We start from the raw sequence: 26318 nt of genomic DNA, 5'->3' as shown, positions 1-26318 counted from the left end.
TATGGGTGTTAAAGACTGTTTTAAAATCTTGTTTCATTCAATCTTGCAATGTACAAGCGGTACTCTTCCGTCAGTCTAACCTCCAATTTGTACAATTTAATAGTAATTGAAGCTTCACATTTAATGCAGTACCTGCTATAATTTGTTTTGTTTTTTTCATTTTAAGGGAGAAAATGTGATATCAAGATAAAATAGATTGTTGTTTTTTTTGTCAATCACTTTAATGTGAAAATCAAGTAGGATAACCGAGAAACAGCAAATAGGATTTCAAAGTACTGCATTCGTTGGTTTACCATTAATCTTGTTTACCAATTTGGTTGTAAGGAAGCCTAATGAGTTCACTTTAGAATAAAAAGTTCACCTTGTTCTTCTGAATAACAAGGTTATTAACTTGGATTCCTAGAAAAGTTTGCATGGGAAAAACAAATTCTGAACTTGTTTTCCAGGTGAGATAGAACATCAGTGCAGGGTGTAATCAGACTGTGTCTCCAAGTTGTTTTTTGCTCTAATTTATTACACAATCTGAATGAAATCATAAGACTTACAGGACCCCTGAATTCACATGATCCTCTCATGTTACGGCTGTTGTACTATTAGATTACCATGACAGAAAATCAAATTCAAGATGAAAACAGTGGTGTCACATTTTAACTTTCTGTTCCCTCTCATTGAAGTCACACATCAGATGAATTAAGTCGAACCTTTCAGCTTTTTAATGACACACAGGTGGCTGCTGTTTAGCTCTAATGAAACAACACTTCCCCGAACCATTTAAAGAAACAGTTCTTGTCATTACTGTAAGCGGAGAAAACTCCACAGTATGACTCTCGCTCTTATTTACCATCTAACCTATTTAACCTTCATCAGATGTTCTACGTTACACAGAGGACTTCTAATGAGCCCAGCTCACCTGATGAATACTGCCGTGTCACCAAAATGGTCGAAATGGTTCAGTTAACATAAGACTAAAAGTTGATTATGTTAAATGTAATCAAATTAAGAATGTTTTCCCTGCTACAGATTTCCAAGTCTACTGCTGGGACACTGTAGTTAATGTTCGTTAAATGTACCAACAAAAAATAACAGATGAACTCAGGCCGACATGGTTCATTCTAAGTTCTTGATTTATGTCATTAGGAGGAATAAGAGATCAAATCAAACATCTCTCTGTGTTTGAATGCAGCTGAAGTCAGCATGAAAAGCTAAAGGAAGAGCTCGCCTCATCTCGGGGTTATGATAATGATGCTCGCAGAAGAAAAACCTCTGCAGATTTATACTCAATGACATTTTCGAGCAGAGACGATCCAGACAGATCTTTAACTTTGTCAAGCAAAAAGTCAAACACGCACACTGATAAAAACGACTCTGTAGTCGAGCTTTCTCGTCCTCTTCTAACCCAGTGTCAGTGAAGTGTCACACAAAATACATTTGTCCGTATAATGTCACATATCAAATCTAATTTGGTGGGAGTTTTCCTCCATAATGCTTTGGAAGTGAGATTCGATAAACATGGCGGCAGCGATAAAGAGAGTACTTATTTTGTTTTAATGAGAAGACATGGACATTAAATAAAACTTTTGGTGAAATCAAACTTATATAACCATGAGGTGATGTCTGCAGGATCACTGTGACCTTAAACCCCCTTTTTTTTTTAAAGCTGATATCCGGTGATGGACTTACTGTAGCTAAGTCATTGTTGAGATTTAAAAATTTAAAAGTTAAATTATTTGAGGGCTTTCTCCTCCATCTACAAATCAAAAACGTGTGAAATGTTTGAAAGTTGGTGGAAAAGCAAGACAGAGATGAAGTGCAGTCTCTGGAGGTGAAACCTAGCAGACAGCTAGCAGCACCAGTTTGTCACTTATAACATCCTCGCCCTTAAATACAAACGACTTTAAGATTTAATTGAACTTAAATCTTTGACTTATATCAAAAAACGTCTCTTACGCAGTCGTCATGAAGGGATAATTCATCTTTAGAGACCAGAACTGTTTGTGTAACGAAGCTGGAAGCATTTTAAAATCTGTTTTAAGTTTGTCATTTTAACATGATTAATGGGGAGTGACTTACCTTTGGAGCCAGCCTCTAGTGGCCATTTGAGGAACAGCAGCATCAACAAGCTTCATTTTTCCACCTTGTATGTTGCCCCATGATGTAAACACTGAAAAACAGGGAATAAAATGTACTTTTAAGGAAGTAAGAAGTCAGTCGGGACACAAACAAGGAGGATATTTCTCTCCTGAGTTTTGGTAAGTATGGAGGCCTGAGAGCACACAGGTTGTGTTTTTATCATCATATTGTCTTGTGATAATGACAAAAGTTTCTTTCCTGCCTTTCTTTATAAAGTGAAATACGTATTTGAGTGTGTAAACTTGCAGATATCTTGTAAAGATCTTGACATATTTTTCCTCTTTAAGTTTCATGTTCAAAGAATTCAGCATCGAGCATTCCTGTGGTTCATTCAGCATTTTGTATTCAATTTAAAGCAGGTTAAATTGAATCTGCCCTGCCCACTTCAGTCACATGACTGTCTTCTCTATCCTGCCTCAAAGTTAAAGGCAGATGGACTCCAGAGCTCCGCAGAGACCTCAGGACTCAGATTCTCCTCTGACACTCAGACTGCTCTGACAGGTAAGAGGACCGTCTTTACGCCTTTGTATTCACGTCTTTTCCTCCAGTCCTTCATAAAAGGTAGACACAAGTGTGATGATTTTAATCCTGCTTTTAATCTCCCATGTCTGTGATGTGTGAACCTTTTTAACCTCTTGTGATATTTTGTGTCAGATCTGTATCTTAAAAGCAGTTTAATCTCTAAATTTCCAGTGATTAAGAGATAATAATTCAAGTTTCTGAGGCATTGTGATGGGATTATTTTAAATTACCTGCTTTCGTCTTTCATTTCTGCATATCGGTCACATATTTAGAAATCGCCTTAATGTCTGCATGATGCTGCACAGATTTTTAACTTACATCAGGTAGCTTCAGATGCAGAAATGGATGTTTAAAAGTATGATGGGGCAGAAAATGAGTACCAATGGTTTAAAGTAATCCAAAGGGGTGTTCAGGGTTTTCTTATGAAGTAATCTGACGGTATAAAATCCATAAAAAGACAGATAGTGGGTCTGCATAGGGGGATATGAAAGGGTACAGGGGATTTAGAGAAGAGGGTATTTGGTATATGTGGGGGTCAAAAGAGATACAAGGCAGGTTTTTAGATCTGTAGGTAGAGTTATGGATGAATATAACGGGTTTGGGTTTAGAGGGATACAAAAGGGAAACGTATTTATTATGGAGTGTTGATGATTCAGAGGGTTTGAGAAAAAACAAAGACAAAACCTGGCCTTCATTTTCCATCTTTCTTGTCCACCACTTGATATTTGTCCTCTCGGGTTCCCTGGCTGGGGTTTCGATGTTTGTTGAGGTTCATTTGGATCTGATGTCTTTCAAAAATGCAGAGAAACTGATGAAAAAATGGTTTCGTGATTGATTTGGAAACATCTTTATCCAACCTTTTTTATCTCCCAAATTAGCTAAACTATGTCATAGAAAAATTAAAAACTCTGACTCAATATTTCACTTAACTCGTTAAAGACAAAGATGTTTTTGTTGCTCCTGTTTTAGCACCCTGCTAATTGTCCTCAAAACAACTCACTTAGTTTGATCAAATGATTCTCCTCCATGAAAACATTCCACTCTTGTTCTTCCTTCAGAACTTTATTTTCACACGTTATGTAACAATTGACACTAAAGCACTTTTCAATAATCAGATCAGTAACGTCCTCAATCCTCTTCCAAACTAATTTGTAGTCTAATGGATATTTCAGTGATAACTTAAACAGCTTGACTTCATTTATCTTTCCTTCATGTCGTTGAATTTGGTGTCACATACAAATGACAATTCATTCTCAATCCTTTATTTGGAATTCAGAGGAAAGTAAACCAGATTTAAAAGTCACATCATCTCAATTAATAATGTGGAATGTATTTGCCCTACAGTGTTTGCTCCTGTGCGGGTTGTTTGTGACATTCCTCGGCCTAATTTGTTGTATGTTGTTCTCAATTAAGTTTCCAGAGAGGGGCTGATTTCTGCACCTGACACGGTCATGGATGTATACAAACATGTGATCTGAGATATTACTGTACTGCTTTAGCTGCTGTCAAATAACACCAAACTAATCTGTATTTGGAATTTGAATTGCTTTTCCTTTTTCTTGTTTTTACAACTCAGAAAGAAGATTTGAGTCAAAATGGTCGAGCAGTACGACTGCAACAACTGTAAGGAGAGCCTGTTCGGGAAAAAGTACATTCTGAAGGAGGAGCACCCGCACTGCATTCAGTGCTACGAGGCTCTTTTCTCCAACAACTGTGAAATGTGCAAACTTCTCATTGGATGCACCAGCAAGGTAAAAGTTTAAATCTGGATTCAGTCAGTGAGGGTCAGCCATTCACTTTCATGTTTAACCATTGATGTTTGCTGATACTCTGAAACAGTTCATACATTAAACATTTCATTGACCTGTTCTTTGACTCTGACACTATTCATAGAAATGTCCCTTCATATAGTTAGTTTTGTTTCACAATGTTAGCAGAACGGCTCATGACCAAACAGGAAAAGTCAAGGCTTAAATCAGTCTTTTTCAAACCAATGGATGTCCTCAGAGTAGCTTTACATACTTCTCTTATATCATTGTTGGTGTTGAAATGTAAAAAAATAACTTTGGTGAATCAACGGCTTATTTTCATGAAAACGGTTGTTGGGAGTGAAAAGGCATACACTGATTCCAGAGGCAATGACAAAACAATAATAATTATTAATAATAATAAATAATAATTATTCCTCTATTGACTTCTCAGGATCTGTCCTACAACGACCGCCACTGGCACAGCGACTGCTTCCTCTGCTCCAAGTGTGAGCAGTCTCTGGTAGATCAGCCCTTTGCCAACAAGGACGACCTGCTGATGTGCACCGACTGCTTCGCCAGCGAGTACTCAGCCAAATGCAATGCATGCCTGAAGACCATAATGCCAGGTGAGAGGGCCTGATCCCACCTGGAGTCAAAGTTTGGTTATTTGAGGATAGATTGGGTCACAGTGTGGAGGAAAATGTTTGTAAGCTTGGCTTTTCCTTCCCATATTTTGTCTATTATCTTGATATCTGCCGCCTTATTTTCATCATTTGGATCCAATTAGAAACCCCTAGGTAGATTTAATTAGTCAGCAAACTTCATTTAGCTGTAATTGGTTTCGGTTGACCTGAATGCCAGGAGGATAGAGGGGCCTACTGTACATTTAATTATGTAAGAAGACACAAAAACTGAAGTAGAAAATGTCTGTTTGCATGGCAGGAAAAGCTAAAGAAAATATATCGCTGATAACTAAGAGACTAAATCTTTAGTGAGGCCTGTTACACTCTAACAGCATCTCTCTGTCCTCACCAGGAACTAAGAAGATGGAGCACAAGGGTAACAGCTGGCATGAGAATTGCTTCGCCTGTAACCATTGCCAGCAACCCATCGGCACCAGGAGCTTCGTCCAGAAGGACCTCAAAAACTTCTGCCTGCCCTGCTACGAGAAGCAGTTTGCCCAGCAGTGCGTCCACTGCAAGAAGGTAAAACAACATTTAGCTGCAAATCAATTATTTTTTTCCTCTTAAGTTGAGCTGAAATCAATTTTTCTTCTACAAATGCACTGATTTTGTTTTCGCGTAATGCTTGAGAAGTTGCAGAGAGGTCACTAACGAGCAAATCCTCCTTCAGCAAGATAATAAAAAAAAAATCCATATTCAATTATGAAAAGCAAACAAGAAACAGTCCCTTGGTTAGGTTCAACATTTGATGGGTAAAACATTTTCATGAGACTGATATTGTGTGAAGTGTTTAAACCTAATGTGGGTTTTAAGGCTGTGAAATTCATAATATTTAAATAGTTTTCATGTCTTGTGCATGTTATGAAGCCAAGTTCACCTCATGAAATGTTTGGAATTTTAAATAAAGTTTTGTGCTTTCTGGGACTAAAACTTTCAGCCTGGACATCCAGAGTGAAAAGAATACAGTGAGTGATGAAAGAGGACTCATATGTACACTATATAAGAGCTAAAGACAGGAAACAGATGGTCTCACAGGCAGGAATCTGAGGCGTATTTTTGTGCCGAAAGCTGGTAGGTTAGACAGCAGTCATCTGGCTCATCAGTGAGTTAACAACTCAGCAACACACAGCATGAAAAACAGAGAAATGAAGCAGTGAGAAGCTTCACTGGGATGTGCAGGAGCTCTGGATCTTCAGAGACACTCTGTGAGAGTAAAACAACAATTTTCGTTATACAAATTGCAAATCTGGGTCCTGCTTCATATGGTTCTGTGTATCGTGGAGAAAACAGCTTGTCTTCATATTAAAATGTAATGATGCTATTTATGTTTCTCCATATAGAAATACAGCACTCATGTTGCAGCTATTGGGCTTAGGTTCTGCATTTTATATACTGATTTGATTTGTGGTTACATAGTTGCTTACCCCTTAAAATCAACTTTGAGCCATCCCTAAAAAAACCTCAATCTTTCGCCTCCATTTTGCATCCCGAAGAGCAAAATGTAAGGATAAAATGTTTCTGATTATGCTCTTTGTGGAGGTGTTCTGTGTGTGTGCAGCAAATCCTAATTTGCAAATGTATGAATTAATTTCATAAAACCCAATCACCATTGTAACTGACTGATTTGCTAGCTGTAAGCTGCTCAACGTTTTAAGCTTATTAAGAGGCAGCTAAAGCTGCAGAAATGATCATAATCTGATCATCTGTCATCAAATATTTAACATATGCGTTACATGAATAGGCTAGTTTTGTTCTGACCTGTGAAGTGTCTTAAATATCTAGGACAGAGATATTATAGTGATCTTTAAGTGTATACTGCACACATCTGTTAAAGGGGTTTCCTTCAGTGGAATGGTTGTTTAGAGGTGTTGTTCGCAGGATGAGGATGAGTGCAGGAAATGCCTAGATCTAAGCTAGGATCCCCCACAGTGGAATGTGAACAAATGGACCCTTGTGTCCAGAGGGTTGCCCAGGGACAGCTGGACAGGAGATTGTATCTGTGACCTGTGTTGTCCTTTGAGTTTATGACATACTTATGACTAAGACAGAAACCCCTGCTGTTGTAGTAAGAGGGGTTGTCCTGAGTCCAGAGAGATACCCAAGAAGAAACAGATGTCCTCATGTGCCCTGTAACATTGTGTATAAATAGCACTCTCAATGTATGTTCGGGAGAGATCACTTTTGGCTGTGTCTCTCCCAGGTCGAATCATGGCGAGCCTGGCGATGCTGTAACTTGTTTGTCAATAAAATGATCATTATGTAAGCAAGTCAGTGTCAACGGCGAATTTCTTCATTATCAAACATATCAACAACAAGGAAATCCACATCACCTGAATGTACCAGATTGGACTATCGACACACACTGACGGACTGAATCGGCTCAAGCTGCATGAAGGTTGATGCATTCACTTACACTCAGGGCTCCAAATAAGTCACATTAATGGGAAAATAATGGGACAAATTCAATTCTCCTTATTTATGTTTGAACCCCTTATCTTGGAGTTACGATATAAGGGGTCCAAACAAAAACTTTTCTTGCGGGAATTCAAAGCGATCCCGTAACAAAATACTGAATGAATTATTCATTCATTCTAGTCTACTTTTCTGACAGACATAAATATTCATTGTGTTGTGTTTTTCAGCCCATCATCACCGGAGGAGTGAACTACCGGGACATGCCCTGGCACAAGGAGTGCTTCGTCTGCATCAGCTGCAAGCAGCAGCTGGCCGGCCAGAGGTTCACCTCCCGGGACGACTTCGCCTACTGCCTCAACTGCTTCTGCAACCTGTTCGCCAAGAAATGTGTTCACTGCACCACCCCCATCAGCGGTAAAGTAGACCCTGTGAATGAGTCATCGATGATTATTCAACAATTTTAGTTCAGTTTAATTTTGAAGTCTCAGTTATGGATTCACGTTTTGTAAAATCTGTTAATATATATAAATAAAATATAGCCTCAATCATCATATTTTTTTTCTTTGTCCCTCAGGAAATATTACAACAAATAATCTCTTAAAATGTGTGTACAGTGATTATAAAAGGGACTTGCAAGAGACAGATTTTGAAAGTACAAGCGACATGATCAGAGCAGCAGAGGCTGAGTTAAAAACCATCACAGATCCTACATTACCCAGAGTGCAACTCAGTAGTGTTTCTCACTTGTTTGACATGTCTTGTGAAGTATTATTTAAAGCTTTAAAATCAGTTTTCTTTGCTAAAACAACTCCTTTATTGAATTCATATCTCTTTACTGTACAGATTTGACACACTATTGTATTAGTTACATGTATGAACCAATGAACCAATCTGCTCCCAGGTCACATGCTGCCTTCTGCATCCTGTACATCCACTAACCATCAATTAAAGTCATTACTTAATTACAGAGATCATGAGACTGCTTGTGGGTCTTTGTAGGCCACTCATGGCTCCTCTTTTTTTGCCTTTCCATCAGGTCTCGGGGGGAGCAAGTACATCTCTTTTGAGCAGCGCCAGTGGCACAACTACTGCTTCAACTGCAAGAAGTGCAGCGTGTCTCTTGTCGGCCGGGGTTTCCTCACCTGCAAAGACGACATCCTCTGCCCTGACTGTGGCAAAGACTTCTAAGTCATCTCCAAACCGAACAGAGTTGAATGTTAATCAGAGAGCAGCAGCAGTACTCTCCCAACCTGGCCTTTGCTGCATTCATTGCATCATTTATTAGTTTCTTGCACATTAACCTGCTCCTTCTGCTGATGTATTTTCTTGATATGCTAATGATACTGTATTTTATGAGTCAAGGCCTTTATTCTGAACTGTAATTTTTTGCTCCCTTTTGTTCCAATGAAACTCTGTCATTAGAATAACTTAACACTTTCACAGGATAGCTTAAAAGAATGTTAGTTTTTTAAAACAGATCACACCTTTGTTGCAATTGTTCTTAATAGAGATGTTATAGTATTACTAATACTGTGTATTCTTATTACATAAAATGTGTTGTAAATCTTAATAAAGAAATTGTGGGCTTTGATGGGTGCTTTTTTTTGTTGTAAATCATTGTGAGAATATGTTTTTACAGTGAAACTGAGTCACCCCATTTCAGTTTTATAACCCAAAACAAATTGCATTTAAATTTTACTGTAAACCGTGAATAGTGAGAAGTTAAAGAGTATGTTGGTTGATGTTTAAAATTCACTATTATTTGATGCTTATAATAAAGAAAACCTGTTTAATTAGCTGTTGGAAGAAGACATGATCATGTTCTCCGAACGTGGGCAGAGATCTTCTGCTCATGTATTTATAACAGGAATACGAAAAAGAGCTCTCACTCCTGTTCATTTCAAAATCTGCAACCAAGCTTTGTTGTGTATGTAAGCGCCTCCAATTTTACAGCCTACAAAATGACATCAGTAAATATACGATCTTTGGTTAGCGCACCGGAAGTTGGCTGCAGGTGTCACAGGAAGTGTGTGCAAGGGAATAAGAAGAAGCTAACGGAATTTAATTGCAAAAAGCCGCTCAATATTTCCGACGAAGGAAAACTAGTATATAATGTAAGATATGCATTTTACTGTTTGTGAGCAATTTTGTTATCTGAATATTTTGATAAAAGTTTTGTTAGAGCCTCAAAAAAAGGTTATTGGTCGAGAGCCTTTGCGGCGACTAGCAAGGCGGCTAACTGTACTAGCGAGGCTTTGTTAGCCAAAATGCTATCAAGTCTCATTCTGTGGGCTTTATCCGTATTTTCAAGCTAAAATACATTATTTTCTCATATTTAAAGCAAATAAGAGTTGTTGTATCTTAATTGAATTACTATTAACAACATCCCAATTGCTATTATTCTGATAAAAGATCGCAGATGGGCCGCTCTGCTGTATATGGGGGAACAGCGAGGCCGAACTCCGTTAGAAAACCTGAATATTTAAGTCTTCATCGTTAAAATAAACAGTACACTACTTTCTTAGCAAGATTACCAATATGTATTTAAAGATTTTGTCACTTTGGGTAATTCGGCGCACAACATATCTACTAAATAATACATTTTCTACTTGAAAATGTAATTTTCTTTCTCTGGAGTACTGGCCTCTTTGTCCATTGCAGTAGAAGATGATCAGAGAAAAAAAATGAACAAAACGTGATTTAAAGTGGAAAATTGATGTGCAACAAGTACTGCTTTGAGTCTTGGATGTGTTCTGATTTAGAAAGGAGCTACTGCTTACTTAGACTATATCTTGTTTTGCTATACCTACCAGAGCTAAAATGAGTGCTGCTGTGCCCAACCATCGGAGGACCAAGCCTGGTGGTAAGACTCATTTAAATTGAATGAGGCATTTGCATGCATTTTCTTGTGCCATTACATGTAATGCATTCAAATACTCAAAGCTGGAAAGGTATGTAATATTTTTTAAATTAACATTGGTTTACATTATTTGCTTTATGACACAATAAGAAAAGAGCAGCGACATCAGATTATTTCGTTTTATCTTCTGTAACCTGCACGTGCAGTGCATCCTTTACTCACTTGTGCCAAGAAAGCATTTAGTAGGAATAATGTAGTAGAGCAAAAATATGTAGTTTTCACTTGTTTTGCAGGCATCAAACAGGGGGTTGTGATCACAGGTGCGTCTGGACCAACCTCCCAGATCCCTGGTCTGTCCCAGAGTGCGGATGAAACTTGCCCAGAGGAGAGGACCAGTGGACGGAGAGTGGGGATATTTGAGTCTGACTCTGAGTATGTCAAGCTGGCAAAGGGCGGTGGACACAAAGGTAAAATGTGTTATTTTGTCGAGGTGCTAGGCCTTTTAAATACTGAGCTGTGGTAATACTTGTGCTGTAAATCTGAGGTATTTTCTCACTTTGCTTCAACAACAAGTGCCTCCTTTCACATATCCAAATAAGGACATCTGACTAACCTGCTTCTGACCCCTGAATGAGGAGAATACAGTCAACTAAAACAGTGAAAGTCATCACATTTTGAAAATAAAACAACATCCCAGAGGATTTGTTTGAAGCCGACGAGTCTTTGAAATGCAAATCCTGAACAAGTGGCTGACTTGAACTTAAAAGAGGAGATCTTTGCAGATTCTTTTCTGACGCATTTTGGGAAAACATGACAGCCACTTTTGTTTATTGAAAATGCAACATTGCTGGCTTCAGTTATCAGGGGAATCAAGTCATTTTTGTTGTTGTTCACACTTAAGTCTGAAAAGTTCAGTTTGAAGCTCAATGTAAAAGCTTACTGTAATATCAGTTGGCATGACCAAAGAGTGTCAGAGAAACACTGAGTTGAACTGAAACAGCTTTTTTCAGTGATTTTAGTGTTTCAAATTCCTGCTGATCGTGGGGCATTGTCCCACTCTTGTCTTTTCTTTCCTGCCTCTGATAGACAAATCAATACCTGAAGGAGAAAATACATTCATTGCATCAACATTATTTCTTGAATCTTGAATTTGAGGGGAAAAAAAGCTGCTGCTGATTATTCCTAATATAGCACACTTATTATTAAACAATGGGAGCAATGCTGGAGGGAAGTGGGTCGTTTACAAGTAACCTGCTGTTTATTGTAGCATATGCTTTCAAAGATTCAAACACTTACTTTGTATTAGAGTAATTGTTAATCCCCTGAGCTAAATGGCCTCTGAGTCAAATATCACGTTATGCTATTAAAGGTGAGATACAGAACAATGCGTCATGACTGCTGGCTTTGTTTTGACCGTCATGTTTCCTCTTCTACTGCAGGGCTGCTTAGTCATGATGGTGATTCCGAGGACAAACCCAAGAAGGCCTACAGTCCTACCAACTGGTTCGGAGGCGATGAATCCAAGAGGTACAAACACCGGTCACACGTACAGACGAGATCAATGGAACCCCACCAGAGATTTAACAATACCTTGTTTCCCCTCTAGGATACAGATACCTAGATGTAAATACTGTCTGATACCAAGTACTCATCTTATTCAAATTCATTAAAAACCACATTTTGTTAAAATGTAACAGCTGTATGGATATAATCATGTTGCATTTGTCTTTGTTGTATGGCCTGACCCATAGACTAAATGAAGATGCACATTTAGAAACTATCAATGTTAACTTTCAATACAAATACAGACTTGTAGTGTGGGATTGATAACACAGATTGCTGACGTGTTGCTGACTAACATTACTCTCTCTGCGTGCACTCACTGTTGTTGTGTGTTTTCTTCACATCAAATTTCACCTAAATCAGGTTCTTCTTTTTCCCCTCTTCAACCACTGATTCTAGTAGCAGCAGTGTGATACATGTGACCTTTGTAGGCTACATGAAGAAACAAATACTTTTATTTAAGTTCACTGAGTGAAGTTCTCTCTGATACCAGGTACGACATTTTAAGCCTTATTGGAGGCATTTCAAATGGAGGTATCGGTATCAATAACAGTCTGAAACATGTAAAGATGTTTATCAGTTTAAAAACTCAGACTTGTTTATATTGTCAGTGAAGAGACGGCTAGAATTGTTAATAAAAAAATCTCTCAGAATAACTGACACACCTTATATGTGCTCGTTGATCCACCTGAGTGCCGCGTGAAGCACCGGTCAAAAGTACAAGCCACAGCGAGAGGTTGGAAAAAGTGGCCTGCATTGATTTCTTATATCTGGTACATCACCGTGGTTTTGTATTTACAGCGGAAGCAAAGCAACGTCTCCTGACAGCCAGATGAAGGCGGGCATGCAGCCTCTGGCTGCACCGTTTGGCACTGATAACGGTTCAACCTGGGAGACTGATAGATTTTCCCCTGGTAAAGATAAGGTGAATGGACCGAACTACAGTCACAACCCAAAGTCCATCTCTTCCCATCCTTTAATTTATTTATTTTTGGCATTTATACCACCATGTTTTCCTTTTTTTTTAACCTCATTTTGCTCCATCGCCACATTAAAACTCACTTCCTGCTCGTGCTTTGGCTGTTTGATAGCTTTGAGCAGTGATTGTTCAAGTTTGAGGTAAGTTCAGAGATAGGAGCTGATTAAAAACATATTTCTGTGTTTTTGAAGCTTTTAAATCGATAATTCTTGTTTATTTATGAAAATATTCAATATCGTGTGCAGGGCGTTTGGATAAAGAGCAAATTTAAGGTAATAGTGAAGCCTAAGTTGGTGTAAGAACCTTAGAATGAGAGAAAAGATGCAGAAAAGATGCATTTTTTTCTGTTTTGAAGATTAAATCTTTTTTTTTTTGTGGTTTGGTTCCAGCTGGGGTTTTTAGTTTCTTTCACTTCCTTCAATCATTTTCAGCTGCATGACTAATTTCACATGAAGTTTTCTTCCATCATTTCATCCTTCGCTCTGTTTATTGCATGCAGTTAAATATCAGAATCATTGTCTTTTCTTTGTTTGATCATAAATTAAATTTATAGCTTTACAAATATCAATCTTCTCTCAGATGTCTCCTGATGGCGTCACCGATCAGCTGGAGGGTCTGACTGTGGCCAACAAATACAAGCGAACGTGAGCTTCTCTTCTGTCTCTTCTGTCTTCTAAAGTTCGGTGTTAAGACTTTAATCATTTCACTCGTTCTGGATTTAAATGCTCTCAAAGCCATCGATAACTGAATGTGTTGACTTGCTAATTGACATGAAAAGTAAATCAAATGTTCCCTGATGCTCTTAATTCAATGACCACAGTCATAACAAAAGTGCTGACTCATGCTCTCTCTCTGCAGGTGTTATGATAAGAAGGCTCCCCCCGTCAGCATGTCCATGCTGCTGAGTCATGGCTACGTTGAGGACAAGAAGAATTCTCCCAACGATGACGATACCTCAAGTGAGAAATGCTTTCAGTTCTTTTCTGATGAATGGAGTGAAACATTTTGTCTTTTTATTATCTCATTGATGTGTTTCTGAACTTTTTATTCTTATATGGCAGAAAAAAAACACAGTGAGGTCATCAAAATCCATATATATATATATATTTTGTTCAAACATTTTGAAGAGAAAATCAACAACTTGTCCCATTCTAAAGAGACTTGACTTAAAATGTTTATGAATAGGATAATTTGGGGTTCAGATGATTCATATTTTTGTTTATTGAAGTAAGTATTATTACAGCTAACGGACTTTTTGATTGTTTGATGTTTTCTGAAGACGTTCATCCACTTTGATGAATTGTTTGTCTGATTCTGTTTTGCTCCTCATGTTGACGTCTGATTCGTTTTCCAGGTGTGACCTCCGAACAGACGAGCACCATCATGACGGAGGACGTGGACGACCTGGATTAGAGCTTGCAGGTTCTCGTCTGGAGGGAAAGGGGGTCCACCTAACACTGGTTCATGATTTCACAGATCCATGAACACGCCACTTCTCCCTTCTCCAAGTTCACTCTCATTAATTGTACATCCACTGACTGTTAGTTTTGTACTTATGTTTATGCAAAGGTACTGTCCTCTCTATTTATTTGCTCTGATTTGTAAAGAGAATTCACACACAGATTTTGTTCCGTAGATGTGTCGGTGCTCGGTGTATTTTTTAATTCTCGATTTCTCGATTTGAAAGACGAGTTGTGCACAGGGCAGAAAACTAACACTTCAGATCCACAGAAGCAGGTTTAGTGTGATTATTCCACCTGAATGATGCTCCTAAACCTGGCTGGAGTCTGGTGTTAGTTTCCCTCCCTGGTTGTATGAAGATCGAGTTTGTGAGTTTTCAAAGTATTTGTGCTAATGAAATGTGGTTCCAGTGACGTGAAGTATTATTTGTTTTGATCCAGGGCTCCTGCTCTGTGAAGGGGACGTCGGAGGTTTGTGTGTTCTCGGCTGCGGGGGTTTGAACGATCATTCGTCCAGACAGCGACCCTGCAGCCGTGACCGCCTGCCAAGGTGCATACTGATGGCCGCAGACGGCACGGTTTAGTTTGGTTTAAGGGGCCAAAACTGATTTTTCAGGTTTGCTGCTTTGCAAAAGGTTGCACTTCTTTAATTCTCCCTCGATAATCCGGTTGTGTTTGAGTCTTTAAAATCGAGAAACGTGAATATTTATGACAGCTTTTGTTCAAAGCACCAGAAAAAAAAAACCAATTTCAACAAAAAAATGTCTCAAGGTGCTGCAAATTTCTCTGAACTTTTTTTTAATGAGGAATCTCATCAGTAAACAGATACCAAATGTTTGATGCAAGTCCAAATTTGTCTGAATCTTAGACTAAGTAGACTAAATGTGGGTGTATTCTGCATGTTTAAATCTTAATTTTTGTGTTATTGCAGCCTGATAGCACAGCACTGATGCAACGACAGATGAAATTAAGGAATGGGGGGAAAAGAACCACCTTTTGCAGAGCCACAGGCTGAAAAGCACGTCCGATATCGTTCCCTGTGAAGATTAACACAGTCGACTTTTAACAATGCGAGTTCTGAACATGCCAACCAAGCAGTGTGTCCCTGCTCATGCAGTGTTTTTGACTTTGTAGACATCAGTAGGAGAACATAGTGTTAGTGCACAGCCTGCACACGCCACAACAAACGTCCATCTCATGACATCTTTTTTTTCTTTTAACTGGTTAGGAGTTTATTCTCCTCTGATGAGAGAGACGTTTCTGCAGCATCACTTTTGAAGAGGAGACTTTGGTCCAGTGGTTCAGAAGATTAGGATAACATTTCCAGATTTAAGATTGGCAACATATTCTAGTCTTATGTTTCTACTTAAACTGCCAAAAATGCACAGAAGAGTAAAGCTAAACATTAATATCCACAATATTGTCATGAAACAGAAAATTCAGTGTAAAAATTCTGAAGTGAAAGTGGTCATTCAAAGTCCTGATTAGACTAAGATGCTATGAACATAAACGTAGGCATTAAGCAAACATAGTAAAAGTTCACAAGTTATCTTGAGGTAAATGTTAGCATCATATCGACAAATGCAAACAGAAGAAGGTGGATGAATGCCAGCTCTATTCGTGTAGTTTACAACCCCAATCGATGCAAAAAGAGTTGAAGTGGCTCAAAGAGAATACGACTGTTTGACTGTATTCTGTATAGTGCTTCAAATAATGAGCAGCTACCATTTGAACAACCCCTGCAGTTTCACTTTGACACCTCGGAGACCTCTTCAGAGGACGCCTGCAGGTCTGAAAAGTCTTCAAATGTAAAAGTTAAAATGTCATACACAGAAGTCATAGATATGTTATGATATTTATCGTTACAGGTCATTTTAGTTTTATCACTGATTGGAAGCACTGAGAAAGTCCCCTCTGACATTCCTTATTCCTTCATTATTTATGTTTTGTTATTGTAAAAAATGGTATTCATGTGGTACTAATGAGCCCATAAAAAGGTGAACCTGCACGACCTCACTGACCAAATGATGGCTTTTGAAATGTTTCAAAGTCACTTGAAAATTAAAAATGTCTAAAATGATAATTGGAGAAAATGTGGCTTCTGTCTTTGTCCTCGATCCTGAAGTGAAGCGCTGAGTTTTTACTCTTTTGGACATTTTAAACTAGAAGGTAGAAGGTTTAATATTTTCATGGTTGAATGGAGGACACAGGAAACAGATGAACTGGTCAGACTGGTGAGTGTGGAAGCCAGATTTTAACACTTTCTTAGTTTGCTCTGTGAATTTTAACACTTACTCGAGTTTAGTTTGGATCTTGGCTCGAGAAGTTGTCCCTTCTTTTCCTCCTTTTCTAGCATGTGTGGCTGCAGAATAAATGAGCCTGTCAGGATATCTCAAAAAAAGGTAATGGATTCTTTTGGCATTTGACGGACAGCTCAGCCCTGACTCATTTTAACGCTTATTATTTCCGAGGCGTAACTGTGAACCTGAAGGTGACAGTGAAATCCTAATCCTACGGGGACATTTGTCAGGTGGAGAAAATGCTCTTAGAATGAAAAAGGATGCTGATGATTTATTTGGGTATAACAGCCAGATTACAGCTCTGAATTTGTCCCAGTAAATCCTGAAAAATTCATCACCTTCACTTTGGAAATGATGCTGCAGAAAGCGTTGTCGCTGTTTTGCCAACACGATCTATTTAATGCTATTTTATCGTCATTATGTGCTATTTAAAGTGTTCAAGACACTCACAGGTGTTTAGTGACACTGGATTTTATTTTGCAGAACAAGAAACGGCGAATGTATCGTCTTTTTCAATAACGGGTTTCTTTTCATGAGCTGTTAAATATTCAGAGACAGTATTTACAGTTAAAAAAGGTGTTTTTGTCAAGTGTCTCCGAGTGAGTTTGTGTTCTATAAGTTATCGAACAAGTAGTGGAAACTCTTTCAAAGTCCTGCCTTTTATGCTTTCTTCATCTGAAAGTGGGTTAAAATGAAGAATAAATGTGCTGGAGGTGAGTGTTTGTAGTGACACAGCTCAGTGTAAGGCCTCGCTTATCTTGATGACTGCACACTCTTAATTATCATTTCAATAAATGGGCATGTGCATGTTACCCTGTACTCTTGTCTTTTTGTCCTCTTTAACCAAACATATTCATTGTCTTTCTGATACCGTCACAATAATGTTCATGATATCAGAATTTAAACTTTGATACAAGGAAAACGTAAACAACATCAAAACCTGTTTCGATACCATGGCAACGAAAAATAGAAGTCCTAAGCGACCACTGTTTGGTAATATCTTGTTTCTAATTAACAATTAATTGCAGGCAAACTCCTTCATACAGTCTAACTTGCACAAATACATTGACAACTTTTGGGTACTGAAACGTCAATGTATTTGTGCAATTTAGACTCAAAGTGTTTTAAATGGTACAAAATTGCAGTCATAAAATAAAGTGAATTTAACAAGAAGATTTACAATTAAAAATAACAATTTGAATGTGTAATGTTACAATACAAAAAAAGCAGTTTGTTGTTTTTACTCAAAGGCAAGAATGAGCTTCCGTAGAAAATTCACTTCCATAAATTATAATGAAGTACTCCATAAACTTTTACTGTTACAGATCCTTGGGGAGTCCTATAAGGACTACAGTGAGGGAGGAGAAGACACATTTACACACACACTCACACTCACATTTACACGCGCACACACACATTTACACGCACATTCACGTGCACACACTCAAACGCACGCGCACGTTGGCTGCTGCAGGCTGCATCCTTCCTCTCCATCAGTGTTTTCACGGAGATGTACGGATCTGATCACGTCTTCTTCTGCTGCTACACCGCCGTGAATAAGTGCATCTGCGTGCTGATCGATTCCTGTATCGGAAAATAATCCGTAGCCGCATGGTGACGTCACGTCGTTGATCGGTAATAGTGGCTGGGCGGGCTGGTTGGTGGGCGGGTGGCTGTTAGGTGCGCGGATGCCACGGGTAGGTGTATGGTTACATTGAGAGCAAACACCGGATAAGAGAAAAGGAAGATCAATTTCGCAAGAGGAGTGTTTGTGGACGAGCGTCGGGACTGTTATGTAGAAGCTGTCACGGCCGCCTGCAGGAGGAGGATGGATGCGTAACAGGACGGATCGAGCCAGCTGTGGCCTGCTTCTTACAGCAACATCTGGCCGGTGAGTCCACTGACAGCCGCAGCCGCTTGCCAGGCGCGCGGGCATTTCAGCTTGTGTGAACCGGACAGGAAGGGAGAGAGGGAAGGAGAGAGGGAAGGAGGGGGGGAGGGGGGCGCTCCCCTCCTCGGTCTCCGGTCCGGGGAGTCGGTGTGACCTCGTCCTTGGTTGAGTGATTGATGTGCACGTTTGACAGACTGGCTGCGTGCAGCATACGATGAAGGCTCATCACGGATTGTGCTCGTGCTCTTATATGCGGGAGGGAGATCATGAACGTGACATGTTGTTAAATGCCTCGTGTGCAGCATGCATGCACACCTGCAAATGCCAAACCATAGATTTAGAACTATTACAACTAGGAATAATGCTGTTACATGCATGGATTAAAAATCATCATAATACCTCGATATTAATCAAAATAAATATTAGAGAAAGAACTGCATTCTTGTATTGATCCTCTTTATCAGTCCCTCTAGACATTGATACCATAGGTGCATAAAATGCAACAATCCCAGTGTGCAGGAATAGCATGTAATAAATACACTACAAGTCCTTGCAGAGATATTTAAGAGGTTTAAACACAAAATAGCGCAGAGGTTAAGGTCACAGAGAATCCCTGCAGGATTATTATAGGAGGTAAAACACAATATGCTCTCTGTAAACTGGCACTTTGACGGCATGACAGAGATTTTCTGATACTGGTAGTCCCCTTCTTGTCCACGTCTTAACCAGCTTGTAGTCCTCCTGCAGGGTCAGAGAGGGCGCCTTAGCAGCCAGCCGGTTCTGGACGATCGCGGGGAGGAGGTGGAGGAAGAGATGGAGATGGAGGAGGGGGATGCAGAGGGGGAAGGGCCCATGGCGGTCAGAGAGGGGCCGAGCGGTCACGGCCTCCAGCGGGACAACAACAGCAGCACGACAACGACAACAACCACCAACCTCCTGGCTTCTGTCAAAGAACAGGTAAGAGGATGGAGATGCCTCAGTCACACCCTTGTTGATGTGTGTGCCGTAATTTCCCACCTATCGTTATTTAACCCACCAGTTCAATCACTTATGATCTTGACTTCTACCTTTGAGTTCACTCTTTAAATCCTGTACTAATTTTCTGCAGCTCATATCTTAACTATCTTCCCTGAGAATGTTACCTAACCCCTGACCAAATGGCCCAGAATCATCAAGGGATGTTTTTAAACACACAAATCTAACAAGAAATGTTTTTTAAAGTTATTTAATCTATCTGCGTCTCTTTGTGGTAAACTGTTGGACAATCTTTGAAGAAATGCTAAATGTCCAAGGTGCCTTGCGCCTGTAGCTTGTAGGTCTTTTGTATTGGGCTAACAGGACACCTTGTGGCTGTGATAGAGGGGCGCACCAACCCTCTGGCTCCGCCCCTGCTCACAGGATAAATAGTCTGTGATTCACCCAAATTTACCGAATAATCCAGAGGATTATCTCCAGATGACACTGCACCGTAATGGGTCTCCATGCTGAGCGTTCCAAATTTACATTAGAAATTCTATTAAAATTGTCATTAATCATTTACTACAATGAGGACCTTTAATGCAACTCAGCATCAGAAAAGACCAAAAACAGTTTGAGGGACAGATTTTTGACAGGTTTCACAGGAGTATGTTTATTTGATGACTCATTTGCTCTGGACATATTTTAGATCTGAATATTTATTTGAACCGACAGCCTGAGACGTTAACTTTTGCTATTGACACATAAAAAACATCAGACTAGAGGTTCACATTAATGGAGGAATATAAAAACCGACACTTGCAGCTGCAGTGTAAAGTCGGCCTCTATCTCTCCGTCTGTCTCTCATCCCCGCTGTTATTTTTATGCTTCTGTCTATCCCGTCAACATGGGAGCCTGTCTGTTCTCCTGCTCTTAATTATGCCTGGACCGTGGCCATGTTCTCAACTTATTCCCTGGGTGTGTGACTCTGAATTCGGCACACTGCTATTTAAAGGCTTATGATGTCCAAGAAAAGAGAATCTGCTCTTACTTTTAATCTGCAATTTTCCTCGGCGCTAGCAGACAGAAATGTTGATGTGAAGTTTCCGATGTTTTGGCTGCTGTGCTGAAGCTTTGATATTCTTTTAACACAGCAGGAGGTGGCGTGTAACCCTTCAGATGTATCTAATGTCTGCTTGGTGCAGGAAACTTGCTCATTTCACGCATGATGAACCATTTTCCTGCAGACGGGTCGTTTTGTTGCAATGATGGATGTGTTTGTTGCTTCATTTCTGCAGGAATTTCTGTGTTCTGTGTTTTTATGAGAGGTGAAGAAAAGCAATTACATCCAAAATTATATATTATTATTATTATATTATTCACTTTTATGTTACCAGGTCAAGAGGTGTGAAGTCAAGGGTGTCTGTTCTAGAGATTTCTAGAGAGATTTGACTTCTCATCCATAGAGGTTCTTCAGTTCTTCAGTTCTGATTGACTGGTGTGGAGTCTAATACATTCAACCTCTGCAGTGTTGCTGAGGTCACATTTTGGCTGTAAATCCACCCGACTGTCATGTGAGAGCCGTCAGAGTGACACAAGTCAAGGCTTGAATGGGCTTTGAAGCGTTTTATAATCCTGCAGGGGCAATCTGGAGGCAGGATAAGCAGCCTTCACAGGAGCCACCTCATGTCCTTATATGGAAAGACAGAAACACAAGATCTCTGCTTTGATTGCAGCCAGGGACCTTTGTTTACATGTTTATCCCTCTCTCATAATCAGACTAATAACGCTTAATAAAATAATGCCTCATTATAGAAAGTTATCTGCGTCTAATGTGTGCTAGAAGGTGCTTCGTCAGCTAACACGGGGCATAAAAAGAAAAGGAAGAGGCTGGAAGAAAACTGAAATGTGCAAACTCCAGAAATTATTTGTTTTTATTTGTTCAACATTTAAAAGGAAAAACAAATGTTGATCATCATTCTGCATCGTGTCTATGTAAATATTTGCATATTAATGAAGAATCTGTTGGTGATGGACAGACTTTTACACCAGAAGCATGTCGCTTTGTAGTCCAAGTAACATTTTCCAATCCAATTTGAGCATTCGTTGGTGCTTTGCAGGATAATTGTTTGTGGGGAGAGCTAAATATGTGGGAATACAATCCCAGAACCCATCAGTCATTCTCTGACGATGCTTTAGCTGTTTATTTATCTTTACTGCAGCTAACAATCTGGTGATGCATGCCATCTCTCCATTCCTACTCGGTTCACACACCTGAAGCTGCTCGCCAGACCGTAAACAACAACCAGCAAACAAAACGTCTTGATCTGGATCATATCTGGATATCTGCTGGCTACATCTGACGCCTCTAAATATTGGCGGAAAGCTCCAAAATATTTGCTAAATCACTGCCATCCCATAGCCGTCGTGTTCTTAGACTGCATTGTTGCAAGAATTGAACCAGGTCCAAGTTTTTTGGTCCAGAAACATTGAAGTAAATGTAATAACCGGGCAGAAGCTGGTCGCAGAATATAAGCGAGAACATTATTCTTGTCTTTGATATATGAAGCTGCTGCCAACAGTCAACATTGATTATTAAGCGTGACCGACATCTTCCCCAACCTTTACCCGTTTAAGTCACCTAGATTTGCAGAGAAAACCTGCAGGGGCAGATAAGAAAAGACAAAAACCAACCATTTCAGAAACATTCATTTGAGTTGTTCTGCCCTCATTTGTAATTTTGTTCTGAGGACTTGCTGGAAGACATGAGCTAGGCGACCATGAAGTCTCCCCTCAAGAGAAGAATTCTTATTTCTCCTTAAAAGGGTTAGAATCCGATAACAAGACAGCAAAGATGGATAATTACCCCCCATCAGCCTTAAAGAAACACCCTCCGACATACAACAAGGCTCTCATTCTGAACTTCTGCCAGAGAGCAAACATGTTATAATGTCTCTTGTCTCAGACTGTTGAACAGGCTGAGACCGGAAAATATAATCAAGTTGCTGTACAATTCTCTGTGTTGAAATGCATGCGGCAGCGCTGCTGAAGCGACAAATCTACCGCCTGCAGTTCCTCCACAGAAATGTCAAATTAGACGTGCTAAATGGAGCACATCAGTTATTGCATTCTATTGTGTTTGAGGCCTGGTGCTTTTTCACTCTGCTCTCATTTAGCCCATTAAAAGTTGGAGAGTGATCGACGTGGAGAGGGAAATACCAAAGCTGGAGACGAGAGGGGAAACATAGAACCGATGCTGTGTCAGCGCTCGATTTAGTCACTTCTCGAGCAAACGCACGGAGATTGATTAGATGTTGAGACAACAGCCTGCAGAGAAGATGCTGCCAATTGAAATATGAGTCGGGTTGTTGCAGCTATTTGCATCGTTGTGATAAATCAGGAGTGAAATATGTCTCTGATATGAGATGTAAACAGTTCACAGCACTGTCACAATATGATTCACAGCTGTGCTCGGAGAGTTTCTTTGCTGTGTGTTTGTTGGGGTTGACCTGCAGCTTCTAAAGTGACTCTTTGATGAACAGCAGTAATCCAATAGGAGTAAGCCATCTGATAGGATCATATCTTGAAATCAGGTTGTGCAAAAGAAAAGGTTTATGTTATCTGATTGGATCAGGTAATCCAAACCTGGTTATCATAAATCCATTTGTGTTGTCCTGTTTCCAGCAAAGGGCGGGAATCAGACAGGATCAGGGATCAGGCAACATCTGTACAAGATAGTTGATATCTGAAGATTTTATTGACACTAGAATGCTGTTTTGCTTCAGTAACAAACTACTTGAGGTCCTTGTTGGAGTTGAAAGGATGTTGTCACCACATAATGTCACTATTAAACATTACATTTCTATTTTAAAGCAGCCTGGAGGATGTTTGGGTGTGTGTGGATGTCTGGCCCTCTGTTGACCTCATATGTGAAGTCCCCTCAAAGCTCTTCAGATGTATTCATCTTTAAAGTCTGTATCTGGATCAGGTTGATCTGATCTGTTTTATTATAAAGAAAATTAGGATCAAAGTGAGCTGGATGATGTGATCCTTGGTAGAAAACAGTGGATTCATAAATCTTAACATTTTAGACCAGATTAAGCCTTTCTAACTGTGCCCTGATGATCACATCTTTCCCTTTTGTCTAAAGCATCTGTCAAGGAAAGACTTTGGTCTTTGAAATATGTTTATTCTTTTCCTGCAGAAACTTTCATGAAAAAGTTGATCCCACTCTTGCATCTGCATCTTTCAGCTCATTAGATCTGCCTAGCACAGGAATGGGAGCTGGGGTTTTCTAGGAAGGAGCAACCAGTCTAGACTCCACTTGTGAATTTTAATCTTTTACATTTTGGTATGGGGGGGGGGGGTCATGTCTGAGCTGAAAACGTTGTCTGGAGGACAATTTTCTGGACTCACTTTCTTATCCTGCTGCCACCGTGACCAGATAAGGAGTAGAAAATGGATACATGGATTCATTTGATGTATAAGAAATTGAGCTTTGACACAGACGGATGAGCAGTTTTCAACTGTTTCTAGTCTTTAAAGTCTCATCAAACTCTCAGACTCTCAGAAAAAGCTCTTTTGGTCAACATCTCCAAACATAACTTTAAATGTCTTTAGACAACAACATTGGAAATGTAAGGGGAAACATATATAAAGCACCAAACAATGCAATGGGAAGACTTTTGTTCAAACATTTCTTGTTACTATCAAACATACTTGTCATCCGTTTTTTTGCAGGAATTCTTTAAAGTGCAACTTCAAAGCCATAACTACACCACCGAGTCAGTTGTAAACATTTGACTATCTTCTTCCTCATTGTATATTTTTCTCTGTACATCAGCTCAAATGCATTTAATAACTTTGGTTCTTTGCCCACATTGTAAAATAATACTCTGATGGTTTCAACAATTCTTGGCTGCACAGCTTTAGCTTAAATTTGTGGCTCCAACAATCGCTTCAGCGTGGGCAAGCAGGTCAATAAACCACAATAACATCACGCTAATTCCCCCATTGGTCTGCTTTTTATCCTGTTAGGGAAAACAAAGCAAGTGCATGTTTCATTCATTCTCAAATATAGAGGAATTATTCTGCCAAGCTGTTGTCAGATGTTCATTGGAGGACTTGTTTGCTTCCCTGAGGCCGTCATGAGCAGACTGTTGCAGTGCAGGGCAGCTCCCAGGTGTGAAAGCAGGGTCCCAGTGTATGAATGTGACGCATGCTGCTGCTGAAAAAGAACATGCACGCTCAGCGAAAAAGCCTTCCCAGGATAGAGAGGAGCTCGATAAAACAACAACAACTGGGCCAAGTCAGCGCTCTACATGCTTGGATTGATTTCAACGATTAGGACCATAAACAACACGCAAAACGTCAAAGCAGAATCGACAAAACACCTGAGCTCCATTTTGACGCTCGACTTGCCGCGTGGCTGCTGTTCTGCAAAAGGCTCTCCGCAGGGTCACAATCTGAATGTAAGGGGTTAAACCTGCTCTCTCAATCCAGTTATGTCATCGCCTCGGTGCTTCCCTGAGCTTCCCTGATCATATCTGAGGCACAAAACCGGATTTCAATGCTTGCTCTCTGACGTATTTTCAGGAAAGAATGAGCTTATGGTGGCCTCTTGTTGCATGCTATTTGGTTGACTCCAAATCGTGGATTCTCAAGGCTGCATGTCAGGTTAGCACTTAGCAGCGTGTGTTTAAGTCATTCTGATGGAAGAGGAAGCAGATTTTCTCTTCCCCTTTAGCGCTGAAATCAAAAAAGAAAGTTCACCCTCGGATCATTGTTTTAATCCGTCATGTTCTTTGCGTTTCCAGAGGTTATTGACTCTCCATTTGCCTCCACCTGCCTCATCTACTTAGCCACTTTCATTGTGTCCCAGAATGCCTCATGACAGCCCTGAAGGAGCAAACTCAACCTGTTACTTCCCATTAAGGGTAGGCGTTTGGGCATTTAAAGAGACTTGAAGTGTTTTAATCTAACAGTGGGTCATGAGTGTAGGTGGAGAGAGCAAGAGAGAAGAATAAACAAACGGATGCACAGCGTTCTGGACAGATGAAGCTATTGTGGGTGGAGGAACTCGTACATCACAGAATGTTTGGTGTACGTCAGAAGAAAAGGAGGCCTCAGGGTCAAATACTTTGTACAGTACTTCAGTTTGAATCATTTGAATAATTTAAGTTTAAGATTCTCCCAAATATGACTTGAGGTTCCGTTAGCTCTAACAGTTTGCAGAAATGTCCTTCAGAGTTTCACTTTTTATCCTTAAATGGAGCCAGAGACTATACCTTTCCACTCAGTCAGTACTTTAAATCTGAGTCGTTCTTGCGGTATCAGGCATTTCTCATTATGTCATGGACAGTATGTATAGCTAGATATTCATGAAAGGGTGAGTAATACTTCTTCAAGCAGCAAAATGGGCTTGAAAATGTTAAGCTGCCCTTTTTTTAACAAAGTCTTTACGGTTGAATTCTCCCTTTAAGACGGCGACTTACAGCGAGACCAGCAATGTGTCGCTGCGGCAGAACTAGGCCGAGTATTTCACGGATATCACAGATGCGGTCTGGATAAAGTGAACTGGCGGGCTATGATTAGACACGGCAGAAAAGGGAGAAAGACGCAGAGGTCTGCAGTTGGTGTCACTCGATAAGAGAGAGAAACACTTTGTGACGGCGCACAATACGCCGTGGAGAATCGTCCGGTAGCCCCCAGCTGGTACAAGACATCGCCTGGCACGCGTCTCCAGACATCATGAGGTGACTGGTGCAGGCCAAGACGTGGCTCTGTTTGTCCCTCGAGGCTTACCGT

At 39.9% G+C, this 26318-nt stretch overlaps 3 protein-coding genes and 1 long non-coding RNA gene across 9 annotated transcripts in view; 3 read left to right on the top strand and 1 right to left on the bottom strand.

Annotated features, from left to right (window-relative positions):
- Nucleotides 1-2540: 2540 nt before the first annotated feature.
- LOC132959802 (four and a half LIM domains protein 2-like) lies at nucleotides 2541-9092 on the top strand. The gene is made up of 6 exons (XM_061033010.1): nucleotides 2541-2631; nucleotides 4236-4403; nucleotides 4855-5029; nucleotides 5439-5608; nucleotides 7729-7915; nucleotides 8538-9092. Exons 2-6 carry the CDS (start codon nucleotides 4248-4250, stop codon nucleotides 8687-8689), a joined length of 840 nt encoding a protein of 279 aa, XP_060888993.1. The 5' UTR covers nucleotides 2541-2631; nucleotides 4236-4247; the 3' UTR covers nucleotides 8690-9092.
- On the bottom strand, nucleotides 6403-7718 carry LOC132959804 (uncharacterized). Its single transcript, XR_009667100.1, has 2 exons — nucleotides 7417-7718; nucleotides 6403-6844 (listed from the first exon to the last, which is right to left on the bottom strand). It is a non-coding gene; the product is annotated as an uncharacterized LOC132959804 (long non-coding RNA).
- Nucleotides 9093-9484: 392 nt separating the features above from the next.
- Nucleotides 9485-15744, top strand: c24h7orf57 (chromosome 24 C7orf57 homolog). The gene is made up of 8 exons (XM_061033011.1): nucleotides 9485-9615; nucleotides 10315-10364; nucleotides 10655-10828; nucleotides 11801-11888; nucleotides 12726-12849; nucleotides 13483-13547; nucleotides 13762-13862; nucleotides 14258-15744. Exons 2-8 carry the CDS (start codon nucleotides 10322-10324, stop codon nucleotides 14314-14316), a joined length of 654 nt encoding a protein of 217 aa, XP_060888994.1. The 5' UTR covers nucleotides 9485-9615; nucleotides 10315-10321; the 3' UTR covers nucleotides 14317-15744.
- A 2341-nt stretch (nucleotides 15745-18085) lies between these two features.
- LOC132959796 (plakophilin-4-like) overlaps nucleotides 18086-26318 on the top strand; it is a 40404-nt gene continuing 32171 nt past the window's right edge. For 2 of the 6 annotated variants that reach the window (XM_061032996.1, XM_061032994.1), the window contains exons 1-2: nucleotides 18088-18554; nucleotides 19291-19511. In XM_061032996.1, coding sequence (XP_060888979.1) covers nucleotides 19368-19511 — 144 coding nt within the window. In that variant the 5' untranslated portion in view covers nucleotides 18088-18554; nucleotides 19291-19367. Of the gene's footprint in view, nucleotides 18555-19290; nucleotides 19512-26318 lie in introns of all 6 variants that reach the window. The other 4 variants (XM_061032992.1, XM_061032991.1, XM_061032993.1 and 1 more) reach the window with 4 other exon arrangements.

This window comes from Labrus mixtus, chromosome 24 (assembly GCF_963584025.1).
Source record: "Labrus mixtus chromosome 24, fLabMix1.1, whole genome shotgun sequence".
In the NCBI taxonomy this organism is placed as follows: domain Eukaryota; kingdom Metazoa; phylum Chordata; class Actinopteri; order Labriformes; family Labridae; genus Labrus; species Labrus mixtus.
The sequence above is the reverse complement of the archived record's forward strand: the minus strand, read 5'-3'. Positions and strand labels throughout refer to the sequence as shown.

Coding starts and splice junctions, on each gene's coding strand:
- LOC132959802 (XM_061033010.1), top strand. CDS start 4,248: ATGGTCGAGCAGTACGACTGCAACAACTGTAAGGAGAGCCTGTTCGGG. Junction 4,404..4,854: donor TCATTGGATGCACCAGCAAG/GTAAAAGTTTAA, acceptor TTGACTTCTCAG/GATCTGTCCTACAACGACCG. Junction 7,916..8,537: donor CTGCACCACCCCCATCAGCG/GTAAAGTAGACC, acceptor CCTTTCCATCAG/GTCTCGGGGGGAGCAAGTAC.
- c24h7orf57 (XM_061033011.1), top strand. CDS start 10,322: ATGAGTGCTGCTGTGCCCAACCATCGGAGGACCAAGCCTGGTG. Junction 10,365..10,654: donor TCGGAGGACCAAGCCTGGTG/GTAAGACTCATT, acceptor CTTGTTTTGCAG/GCATCAAACAGGGGGTTGTG. Junction 10,829..11,800: donor AAAGGGCGGTGGACACAAAG/GTAAAATGTGTT, acceptor CTTCTACTGCAG/GGCTGCTTAGTCATGATGGT.